This window comes from Plecotus auritus (assembly GCF_963455305.1).
Source record: "Plecotus auritus genome assembly, chromosome: 5".
Classification (NCBI taxonomy): Eukaryota; Metazoa; Chordata; class Mammalia; order Chiroptera; family Vespertilionidae; genus Plecotus; species Plecotus auritus.
In genome coordinates, this window is record NC_137776.1 from 7,824,271 (window position 1) to 7,836,914 (window position 12,644).

Consider the following 12,644-nt stretch of genomic DNA (forward strand, 5'->3'; position numbering starts at 1 on the left):
AGGTGTTGGCCTAGAACTCATAGCTAGGCTGTGGTATTCTCTTGTTAACAAAACACCAACAAGGCTACTCTGTGATTGTGATGGATCGAGGTAAAAATAAGACCACTCCATAATCAACGTCTGAACATTGGCAAAAACAAAAGCATTGTCCAAACCACGAGAATGACTAAACATCCCTCTATTCTGGCTGAAATGAGTGACTACTCCTCCTTCTTTATCAGCTTTAGCCTTGATCTATATTTCTTGCCTACAAGAATTAACATACTAATCAATTACTCGCACATCCTGACAACATGCATTTCAGAGAAAAGCCCTCTTCCTTGAACTCGCTCCAAAAAATGCTTAACACAAGCCTAAACCCTGTAAGTTCTTTTTAACATCATCTTACTGAGAGGTCCCGTGAAGGGCAACAATTTAAACTACAGATGTGCTCCTGGCGGTCTCTGGCCAAAGAACATTGACAAGTTAATAAATACTGACATTCAAATTTACTGTTTTTCAGTTCTAACATTATTTTTTAAAATGCACTTGTTAGTTTGACGATTTGACTGATTTCATTAAAAATTACACTATACCTAGCCATGGATGGGTGGCTCAGATGGTTGGAGCATCATCCGGTATACAAAAGGTTGTGGGTTGATTCCCTGTCAGGGCACATACTAAGGTTGAGGGTTCAATCCATGGTTGGGGCATGTACCGGAGGCAACCGATCGATGTTTTTCTCTCTCTCTCCCCCCCACTTCCTCTCTCTAAACATATCCTTGTGTGAAGACTTTAAAAAATTATGTACCTATAAATATGCATTTTTATACCAAAGAATTGAGCTCAGTGTATAGTCTTATGTTCACAGTTCTGTCAGGAAGCCTAATTTAGATTTTAATAAATATAAGCCTTTGCACAATGGCAAGATAATAGACTATTAAGGTACATCTAAAAAAAGAAGACTTGGGAATAGAATTTTGAAGAGAAACCAATTCAAGAACTTGCTAATTATTTTCCTTTGAGGGACACTAAACACACTTCTGGGACAATCTAACATACTAAATGAGTTCTTAAAAAAGCTCGAAGTTCATAATTTCAATTCTCTGAGAAACAAATACATAAAAATGAATTTCAATTTAGATAATGGATTTGTTCTTTTTCACATTTTGTCTCCTCTTTCACTTCATTAGCCAATAAAACCATCATCTCTAAATTAATCTTTGCAAGATGTACAAACCACTAGGCCAGTGGTGACTATGAGGCAACAGGCTGAACCTTATGGGCTCTATTCTCCATATTGTCTTAACGGGAAAAAACCCATTCTCTCTAATATGGTAGTTCACAAAAACATCTCTTAAACCTCAGAGAAGTCATCACATTTAAAAATTACTATATTGTTGTTTCCAATTGAAGAAATTTGGAATCCAATCTTAACATAAGTGTCCTCTCTGGACATTTGGAGGTTATTTGTAACTTTACTTGTAGGACACAGTGCCTGGAATAGGTGATTTTGGGATACTTAATTTTATTTTTCAACTGTGGATTGGTATTGCAAGAAAAAATAGAACAGTAGATATAATCTTGTCTCTGCCTGTTTAGAAAGTGTAGAAATTATCTATTTGCAAATTTTAAAAAAATCAGTCTTCACGAAATTCTCTTACAAAATGAGTTCAATGGATGAGCTCATTTGTTCGCAAATTTGTTTAAATAAGTCACCCCCATTTTTCTGATCACCGAGAGAGGGGTGGCATGAGCCGAAGTGAACAGAGTGCTTTAGGTCCAATCTCGAGAAACTAGTTAAATGATACTGGGGGTGGGAGGGGGAAGGTCAACTTTTTACATCCAATACACGCCATTCTCGTTCCTAAGGCTCCTGCTCTATCGTGGGTTCCATCTGCTTCTTCTCTTTACCACTTACACTTTCCAACATAATATTTATTACGTTTATTGTCTGTCTCTTTCCACTATAAGGCAGTGTGCACAAGGGAAGGGGTTTTGCCTGTTCTGTTCCCTGCAGCAGCTAAAGCAGCGATGGTACATGCAGGGATTCAGGAAATATTTGCTGAATGGACGAATCATTTCTTCTTGCTCATAACATGCCAGCCAGCACTCTGCAGGCTTTAGCATACAGTATGAGTAACAGCCTAGAAAATACTCGAATGTTAGCAGGTCCTTAGAGAAGGGTAGCAATGCAGCGAGTTAAACGCCAGAGCCTCCAATCCCGCTGGCGGTCACTTTGCAAATGTACGAAAAAGCCCATGTACGGCGTTAGGTGCTGTTACTGGGTTATGAGAAGGGTCCTTTGCTTAGTAAGCTTCCAGCACCACGGAGTTTGTTAAAAACGTCCTCCACAGGAATGCGCCTTCGCTACCGCCACCCGTTGAGGATTAACCTTGACCCCTATCATCTACTTTGCCCACGGAGACGACAGGAAGGGGGCGGCTAACCGTCGCAGTCACGGCCTCGACGCTCAGTCCCCTGCGAGGCCAGCAAGTGGAGGCACCGGAGGAAATGGCCGCGGAGACAACTTCCTCGGGTTCTCGCGGGTCATCGTGAATTTGGGCGCTGACACGAGGATCCACCCCCTCCCCACCAAAGTGCGGGAGGGAAAAAAAGGCTAACCAGCGAGAAATTTTGCCCCACAAACCCGCCAGCAGCCGTGGCGGGAACCCTCAACGGCACCGACCCGACGTGGGCCTCGTGCGTAGCTAACCCCACGGTCTTCGCGTAGCGCGCGCTGATTGGCTGCCCCGTGGGCGCGGGGCGGGGCTACGTGTGGCGGCGGCCGCTCCGCCCCTCCCCCCGCTCCGCCCCCGCCCCTCCCCCCGCTCCGCCCCTCCCTGTCCCCTCCCCCTGCTCAGGGGACTGGCTCGGACCCGTGCACTTGGTCTTGGGGTGTCACGTCCAGCCTGGACCACACGCGCCCTTCTCCCAGGCCCTCGGGTCCCCACGGGCCAGTCGAGAAGGGAGGAGGCGCCGCCCCGACAGCCCCTCGCGGCGGCCGGGCTGAGTCCCGCTGGAGCGAGCGAGCGTCAAAGCCCAGTTTGGGCGGGAAAGCTCCTTCTCTTGCCCGGACCCAGTCGGGTGCACAGGGCCCCACCACGGCCGCCCCCCAAGCCTCCCGGCCGTTTCCGAGTCCCCCCCAGCCTGCCTGGATCCGGCCAGGCCCAGCGGCCGCGCCTTCCCGAACCCACGACACAATCCGACGGGGCTGACAGACTGGCCCGGGGCCGCTCTTCGCAGTGGTTGACGGGGCAACTGGTCCGCGTTTCTCCCCAACAAAAGAGCGGGCGTTTGGGCTCCAGACCTGTCCCTCCGACCCCCGCCCCCTTCACCTCGCCCCCGCAGCCACCCAGGGGCCAGGGCCGCGACCCCGTCCTCACCGCCGCGGGCTCGCTCTCCATCTTCCTCCGCGCCCTTCAGAAGCCGGGAGCGGGTGGACAGCAGTCTGGCAGCTCCGTCGCGTCGCTCCGAGGGCTGCCCCCTCGCACCAGGGCAGCTCTCGCTCACCCGGGACTGAACCTGCCCCTGGGGAGGGGGCGGGGGGCGACGTCGCGGGCGGCGCCGCGGGGGGAGGGGCGCGCAGGTGGGGGCAGAGGCCGGGCCAGGGCCGTCCGGGCCGAGCGGGCGGGCGTCGGGGCGGGTCGACGGCTGGTTGTGGGCCGCTGTCGCCGGCTCTCGGCCGGCGGGCGCGGAGGGCGGACGGTTAAGCCAGCACCCTGCGCCGCTCGCCTTTCCCGCTTGTCCCCTTGGAGCACGTCGGCCTCTGGGAACTGAGGGTTGCGGTGACCTCGGGCTGGACTAGGTGCGGGCGCCGTCGGGAGGCCGGTGCAAGCCGAGGGGGCGGTTTCCAGAGGCACACGCTCACCGCGGGGGCCCGGGAACCCAACCCGCGGGCTCGGAGAAGCCCAGGCGGCCGCGCTGCACCTGCCGTCCCGTCACTCACCCCGCGGGGCGGGCGGGCGGGGCGTCGGGGCCGGGACCCTCCCCTCGGCCCAGCCCGGGCTCCCGCGGGCCCGACCCTCTGGGCACCGCCCGGACCCGCACAGCCTCGGGAGCCGGTCCCCGATGAAGCCACCGCGCGCCGGGCGGGGTGAGCGACGTGTGGCCGTGGGATCTCCTTTGAGAGCCGCTGCTTTGGAAGACATATTTCTAAAGGAGAGCGGAGGATAGGTTCTGTTGGCGACCGGTGACAGAATGCACGGCCCAGCTGTAAATAATCACAACGAGATAACTTTATGTCTAGGTAAACTTATGTACAAATATTTTTAAAAGGTAGCTGAGAATCTGTTATATTGGCAAAATATGACATAATGCATAGCCAAGTGGTAAGTAATTACAGCTAGATAGACTTACGTAATCATGGTGGTTATTAGAGCTGCCATTTACCAAGGCCCCACTTTGTGCTTTATAATCAATCTATTTAATCATTTCGTTCCCATAGCAATCTTTCAAGTAGGTTCTCCTGTTACCTTCATATTACAGGTGAGGGAATGGAGATTAAGAGATGAATTTGGCCAAGGTCTAAAGCTATAGGAAATTTAACTGGGGGCCTCTGATAATCGACCACTGCGATTTTAACTAACCATTTTGTCATATATTTTTAAAGAATCAGCAGCAATAATTGTTAAATTAGTAACTTTTGTTTTCTACTGAAAAAGTTTGACTTTGGGTTATTTTAAAGGGTTAAATAAACAGCATATATATGACTATATTTTTATCTGTTTAAAGATTAGCTTATAATATTATTTGCTAAAAATAAAATGGGAAACAATGTTTGTTAATTGAATACAGTTCAGCTAAAGTACCCTAAAAGTCTGCATGCAATATAAGTTCATTTTCTCAAGTTTTAAGTGTCTGTGGAAATAAAGAATACACATTAAAACATATTCTAGAGCAGAATAATTTTGCTATTTAATACCATTGATCTTTGGGCATTTTCCTAGCAGTAATGATGGGTTTGCTAGGTATTACTATCCTCTCCTTTTCCTCAATCTTTTTTCTTTAAGCCTTTAAAAAGTGTTATAGATGTCTCCCTTTTTTCCCTCTTTGCCCCCCTTCACCTGGTTCCTGCCTGCCCCAGGCCTTCACCACCCTGTTGTCTGTGTCCATAGGTAATGCATATATGCGTTTAATTCTTTGGTTAATCTCTTCCCAGGCCCTTTCCCCACTTCATCAGTCTGTTCTATGTTTCCATGCCTTTGGTTCTATTTTATTCATCAGTTTATTTTGTTCATTAAATTCCTTATTCATTTATTTTGATTTTTAGATTCAGTTGTTGATAGACATGCATTTATTGCCATTTAGTTCATTTTTTAAAAGGCATATTTAATTTAATATCAACAATGCGATACCAAGAGCCCAAAATACAATGAAGGAATACATTCCCCCATTAACACCAATGACAATGCTCTTTCAACATGTGCCTGTTGAATGAAATGGGGGTTTAATAAATTTCACTATTAAAAAATAACACAGTAAGTCTCATCACAGCCAATATCCTTATACAATCTAGTCGTGAAATGAATGTTTATATTGCTTCAAACAGTTTAAACCTGAAGTTTGATACCACACCTTACAGTCCTCAGTAAGATTATCTACAGTTATTAGCAGCCATTCAAAGAACAGACCATTGATTCAAACCACATTGATTTAAGGCTCAATCAAGTAATAGAGACCCCAAAATGAAATGGTTAAATATATGAACTACTTGTACTGATATCTATTAAGTAGTTTCCTAGCAAATAAAACCTTAAAATGCAAAGCTCACCTCATTTGAGTTTTGACCAAGAAGTTCAGCAATGATCATGAAGCGCACAGTCTTATTGGCAAAACTGACATACAGTGTCTCTAAGTCACTATGCTCAAGGTTAAGAGCGATGCGTATTCCATTTTTACATTTTACTGGAATTTTACACGTTCAGTTTATGATTTTAAATCTGTAGGTTTTCATTCCTCCAAACTGTCTGAAGACACAGTGTGCCACAGACTTAAGACTTCTGTTTCTCCCTCTATTTTCTTCAAACAGAAACATTTCTCAAGTGTCTACATGTCCTCGAAGGGGAATTTTTCGGAGGTGGCCACTTCTTCGGAATAGTCCGACGCCATCAGGCCTCTGAACGAGGGGAGGGGGAAGAGAAAAAAGCCGAAACACAAGGTCCATCTGGTAAGTTTTACATTAACCATTACAAGCTGGATAGTGTAAGAATGTGGCTTTAGTGGATCAGAAAGTCTGAGTCTCGGTGTGGAAACGAGGACTGGGCTGTCCCACCACAGCTTTCTCCAGTGGGACTGTCAGGGAAGCCTGCACTGAGGAGTATGATTTGCTTACCTATCAGGCGTCAACTTCCAGGCACCCAGTTCATTTTGGGCTTGTTCAGTTTGTCTTTAGTCTGTTCCATTCACCTTTCATTTTTAGGAAGAACAAGTTGATGGCAGGGTCCGCCATTGTTGATCTCAGTTGGCTGACACTGGGCTGCTGGACTTGCTTGAGGTACTGGATTTGAGCAGTACGCTCTTGCATCTCCTGCTCCTTGGTTGCTAGTCGCATTACAAGGATGTTTTCCGTTCTTGCAGACTCGTGCTGCTGTTGCTTTAGTTTTTCTTCCCATTCCCTTAAGCCACTTACATCATTAGAGTACAGATCTCTGTACTTGCCCTCCAAAGCTTGCACATATGCTTCATACTGTTTCCATCTTAAAATTAACCCATCCCGTGCCATAACTTTGAAGTCTGTCTCACTCAGTTGAACCTTTTTGGGAAGAGGTTCCTCCTTGGTCATCCTGAATCCTCTCCAGCCGGAGGCTGTGCCAGTGCTGCCCAACGTCCCCCTCCCTGCCCCCTGCCAACCCCCGGGCTCCAATGTGCATATTTTTATTTCTTTTTCTTAAAGAAGACCCGTAAACATTTCATGTGGTAATAGTTTGGTGGTGATGAACTCCTTTAGCTTCTCCTTATCTGACCTTCCATTCTGAATGATAGCTTTGCTGGGTAGAGTAATCTTGGTTGTAGGTCCTTGCTTTTCATCACTTCGAATATTTCTTGCCACCCCCTTCTGGCCTGCAAAGTTTCTGTTGAGAAAGCAGCGCTCCCTTGTAGGTAACTAACTGGTTTTCTTTTGCCGATTTTAAAATTCTCTGTCTTTAACCTTTGACATTTTAATTGTAATTTTAATATATTTTTAAAGAATTAGCAGCAATAATTGTTAAAAGGAGTAACTTCTGTTCTCTATTGTAAAAGTTTGGCTTTGGGTTATTTTACTTTCAAGATAAAGGGTTAAAAAGTAAACAGCATTACTATATTTTAATCTGTTTAAAATATTAATCTGTTTATTAATCTGAATGAGACAGATTAATTAATCTGTTTATTAATTATCTCAATATTATTTACCAAAAATAAAATGGGAAACAACTTTTGTTAATTGAATACAGTTCAGCTAAAGCATCCTAAAAGTCTGCTTGCAATATAAGCTAATTTTTTTAAGTTTTAAAAGTGTTTGTGGAAATAAAAAATACAAACCAATTCAAATTAATATATATTCTAGAACAGAATAATTTTGCTGTTTAATATAGTTAATTTTTGAGTATTGTCCTAGTAGTAATGATGGGTTTGATAGATATTACTATCCTCTTTTCTTTTTTTTACTAAAAATACTTACTTTTGAAGACTGTATTCATTCATTAACTCATCACAAATTAATCAACAAAATTTAGGAAACACTGACTTTATTTAAATGCCTATGTTGGTGCTAGGAAGATATGCTGTACATAAGATATGCTAATATTCTGCTCTGCTTCTAACTCTTTTAATTCTTACACCAAAAATAGTTTTTTTTTTTTATTTTAAAGCTTAAATAAATTATGTAAGTCTATCCAATTCAACTTAGTAGACAAGTATAGGGTTCATATTATGTGTAGTACATAATGCTGTATGCTATGGGAGATAAGGGGATAAATAAGATCATACTCTGTCTTTGAGGTGTTTTCTTTTTTGTTTTTTTTTGTTCCTTTCGCTCCTTTTTATTTCCCCGCCTCCTTCTCTCCCCCAACCTTTCCCTCCTCCAGCTTTTTCTTCCCTACTTAGGGAAGATCCTTCCCAGTGACTGCCCCTTTGAGGTGTTTTCAATCTAGGGAGAAAGAAGAATTACTAAAGATAAATAATAATTACTTCCTTTCCTCATAGCTTAATTCATCGTGAACAAATTCCTTTCATCCTCAATGTGTTTGAGGAATTTCTCCTTATATTAGGACTTACATTTATCTAAACTTAAGAAGGAAATGAAACTTTGCCCATTTTTTTAAAGAACAGGAACTTGGTTCAAAAATTGAGGTAGACCCTGAGCAATCAAATAGTTGAAGGCTGCCAGTGAACCAAACATCTGCCTCACAGCTGGAGGCATACTGAAGCAGGACCTAAGTGTGGCATCTTCGGGTTTACCACAGAACTCTTACAAATTGAGAAGCGAAAGGCATTCAATATAGTGGAAACTTAGGCAAAACACATGTATAGACAATTTACTGAAGACTAAGTCTAAATAGCTAAGAAACACTTGAAAGAATGCTTAGTAATCTGGAAAGTGAAAATTAAAATACCAGTAGTTTTATAGCTATAAGATAAGCAGAAATGACTACAGTACCCATTAAAGTAGAATGTGAAGTGGTGTGGTTATTTGGGAAATCTAAATAACATTTATCTATTAAAATAAAAAATACATATACCTTTAGACCCCAAAATTCTACTCCTGGAAGTCTATCTGGTGGAAATTAAACAACTGGTTCATAAATACATGTGTACAAAAATGATTACTACAACAATGTAGTGGTGGAAAACTACAGAAAGAAATTGAATTCCCTAAATAGAGCAATGCCCCAATAAATTATGTTCTATCCATACCATGGAATATTATGCATTTATTTAAGAGAATGAATTAGTTGATATTATAGATGAGATGGTGGGATTCTTATAAAGTATTATTGAATGAGAAAAGGAAGGTTGTATAAAAATATTTCCACTCCTCCCACTTTTTAAAAATAAATCAATAACAAACACACATTTCGTATGTTATATACATATATATGAATGTAGGCCAAAGCTGAAAAGGTGCATGCTAGGCTGTTAACTTGAGTTACTTTGCAAGGAGTGGGAAGGTTGATGTGGGTGGAGAAGGAGAGAAATGTTCAAGATATGTAAAAGAAGTTAAGAAAAAGGTGTACCAAGGTCAAGGTTTGATTCCCGGTCAGGGCACATGCTGGGGTTGCTGGCTCAATCCCCAGTGTGGGGCATGTAGGAGGCAGCCAATCAATGATTCCCTCTCATCATTGATGTTTCTATCTCTCTCTCCTTCTCCCTTCCTCTCTGAAAAAGAAAAATTTTTAAAGAAAGTATGCATATAATTATATTTATGCTATCATTTCTAAACCTAATAAGAAAGGCAGAATCAGGGGCTAACACAGTTTGCAGGAAAGAAAAATGACAAAAATATGTCAAGAAATGGAAATAACTATACATAATTTTACTGGGTATACAAAATTTTTTAGTTTTTATTTGTTTAGTAAATGTTTATTTGTTATATAAATCAAACAGTATTTAACTATTTGAACCAATTGTATGGTTGTGAAAAGCATAGGGCTTAGCCCTAGCTGGTTTGGCTCAGTGGATAGAGCGTTGGCTTGTGGACTAAAGGGTCCCAGGTTTGATTCTGATCAAGGGCACATGCCCAATTATGGGCTCAATCTCAAGTGTGGGGCATGTAGGAGGCAGTCGATCAGTGCTTCTCTCTCATCATTGATGTTTCTATCTCTCTCTCCCTCCCCATCTGAAATCAATAAAAAATATATTTAAAAAAACACCATAGGACTTTCAGTAAGTGTATGTACCTATCAGGAGAAGCTAGCTTATACTACAGTAACAAATGACCCCCAAATCTGAGGGGCTTACCAGAAAGGCTGCTTCATTGCTCATGTTACACATCCACTATAGATTGGTTTGAGCTCTACTCCATGCTGTTTTCACTCAGGATCCAGCTTCTATCTGGTACCCCTTAATCTTGTGGCAGAGAAAGATGATGTCATGGTTAAGCATATACTGGCTCTTAAAGCTTCTGTTTAGAAGGGGCTCTTCCACTCATCTTTCACTGGCCAAGCAAGTCACGTGGCTGAGCCTGCTGTCAATGGATAAGGATGTATAACCTTCCCACTGGGAGGTCAGTAAACATCTCCCCTGAGTATGAAGATCTGCGTCAGGACAGAGTGTTAATGAAGTATTTCCATGTAATCATATTAGTGAATGTTATTAAAGCTTGGTGAGTGAGGAGAATTAGATGAGAAATAAGAGAAAAAATATATTTTTATAATTAAATAAAAGCTATTTTCTCATCTATTGGGTGTACAAGTAAGAGATACTTCTTTGACTTTAACTTAGTTTCAATCACAGATCACAAACTATCCTTTACATATTCAGAAAAGAAACAAATGAAAACCCTTTAATCCATATTCTGAAGCTAGGAAAAGTTAAGGTAGATAAAGGGGGTAGGATTTGATTTTACCCACATATTTTATTTTTCTGAAGTTAGAATTTACACCAGAATTTATGTTGATGAGAAGTATATCATTTATCAAAAATCAGAAAAATATTCCTTCCTTTAGAAATGACAGTATAAAAATTATAGTATTTGGTACTTTCCCCCCCTAGAGTTTTAAGTATTTGCTCATAAAGAATCTTCCAAATCAATTATATATGCAGCTATTAGTTTAGTTATTAAAATCCCATTTTGGCTAGAAGAAAATTTAAAGAAGGCTCTCTAACGTCTCATTTATACTATATGTAGTATTCTACCATGTTTTAAAAATTATTTTTATGTAGTATTCTACCATGTTTTTTTTTATCCCACTTCACAGTTTAAATTAAGTTTGCTGCTGTGTAATAATACAGATGATTCCTGCAATATGCTTTATTTTCCAAATCTTTTAAAAATAATTGTGACATTATCTGAAAAGCTTTACCAGTACATTTTATATAGAACAGACTAGAGGCCCAGTGCACAAAATTCACGCACTGGTAGGGTCCTTAGCGGCTTCCAGCTGCCAGCTGGGTCCTCCCTCCCTTCCCCTGGCTGGCCCCACCCCCTGGTCGAACTCCTGGTCAAGGGGACAATTTGCATACTACCCTTTTATTATATAGGATAATGCTAGCAATCTAGCTTTCACCAGACCCTTGGTATCAGATGAATTTTTTTTTAAAAGGAAGGACTGACTTTGTTTTTAATAGTTCCTCTTTTTGTAAAGCAGATAAACTTATATTGTGCTTAACAAAAGAGCTGTACATCTGAAAACTTACTGGCAACTAAAAAGGGATTACAAAAGAGACCATACTTTACCCTTGTCTTATATTTTAATTTAGAAAATGCATTACAACTTCCTGTTTATTTGAAGTACTAGTGCACTCTGCTTCTTCCTCTCAAAATATTTGCGGTAGAATGCAACAAAGCCATATTAATAAGGTTAACAAGATAGCGATGAGTCATACATTACGAAGGAAAGGAGTGTATTAGAGGAAGAAATATGACTATATTTTCTTCCAGTGGGTCCTAAGAAGCTAAAAAGCATTAATAAACTTAATGTTTTGGCAAAAATTGGAGGAAAAACTCCCATACATGCAGATGAATTAGATTTGGGGTATGAACTTGGGATGGTTAAGAGGAGAAGAAACCTACATCATATTAAATCCTGCATTGCAAGTGTAACAGGGAATTGACTTGAAGAGTTTTGTTTTTTTTTAAAAAACGTATTTTATTGATTTTTTACAGAGAGGAAGGGAGAGGGATAGAGAGTTAGAAACATGGATGAGAGAGAAACATCTGTCAGCTGCTTCCTGCACACCCCCTACTGGGGATGTGCCCGCAACCAAGGTACATGCCCTTGACTGGAATCGAACCTGGGACCCTTCAGTCCACAGGCTGACGCTCTATCCACTGAGCCAAACCGGTCAGGGCATGAAGAGGTGTTTTTTTATAACTTCATACCTGGCAGGGATTCAAGTTGTCAAAATAGAGAAAGAAGAGAAGCAAGTTTTCTTGGGGGTCTCATTATGCCATTCCAGTAGTATCTTTAAATGCCTCTGTGGCTTATGCATTGGTGGGGAGCATGACCTTGACATGAGTTCCACTCCAGGATCCATGTCGAAGTCAGTTAATACACAGATAATAAACCAACACGGAGTCACCAGAGGACATGCTTAGAGAGAAAAAGGGAGAGAAACATTGACCGCTCCCCCACTGGAGATCAAAACCACAACCCAGGTATGTTCTCTGACCAGGAATCGAGCCAGTAACCTTTCAGTGCACTTTGAGCAAGCTAATTTGACCTTTAGTTTCCTTATCTGTAAAGAGGAGCTCAGAATACTGCACAGAGGATAACGGGTACATAGAAAGTAGTTAGCAGAAGGACAGTTCTCTTCCCCAACTGTGATTTCTTGGTCATGTATGCAAAGTCTTAATGTTCTCACTGCAGTTGTCTTAGGCCCAGGGTCCTGGAATGACGTCCCGGGGCTAGAAGGACGACATGGACATAGCTGGACTTTGTTTCTGGGCTAGGTGTTTTCTAGACCCAGCCAGGTTCCTGTCAGTTGTCTTTTAGTTTAGTTCTAGATTTCAAATTACCCTAATA

At 42.1% G+C, this 12,644-nt stretch overlaps 1 protein-coding gene across 1 annotated transcript; it reads right to left on the reverse strand.

Annotated features, from left to right (window-relative positions):
* Positions 1-6,358: 6,358 nt before the first annotated feature.
* LOC308247755 (pre-mRNA-splicing regulator WTAP-like) lies at positions 6,359-6,763 on the reverse strand (the record flags this gene model as incomplete). Its single annotated transcript, XM_080667268.1, has 1 exon — positions 6,359-6,763. The coding sequence occupies one exon, from the start codon at positions 6,761-6,763 to the stop codon at positions 6,359-6,361; it is 405 nt and encodes a 134-aa protein (XP_080523394.1).
* Between the last annotated feature and the right edge of the window lie 5,881 nt (positions 6,764-12,644).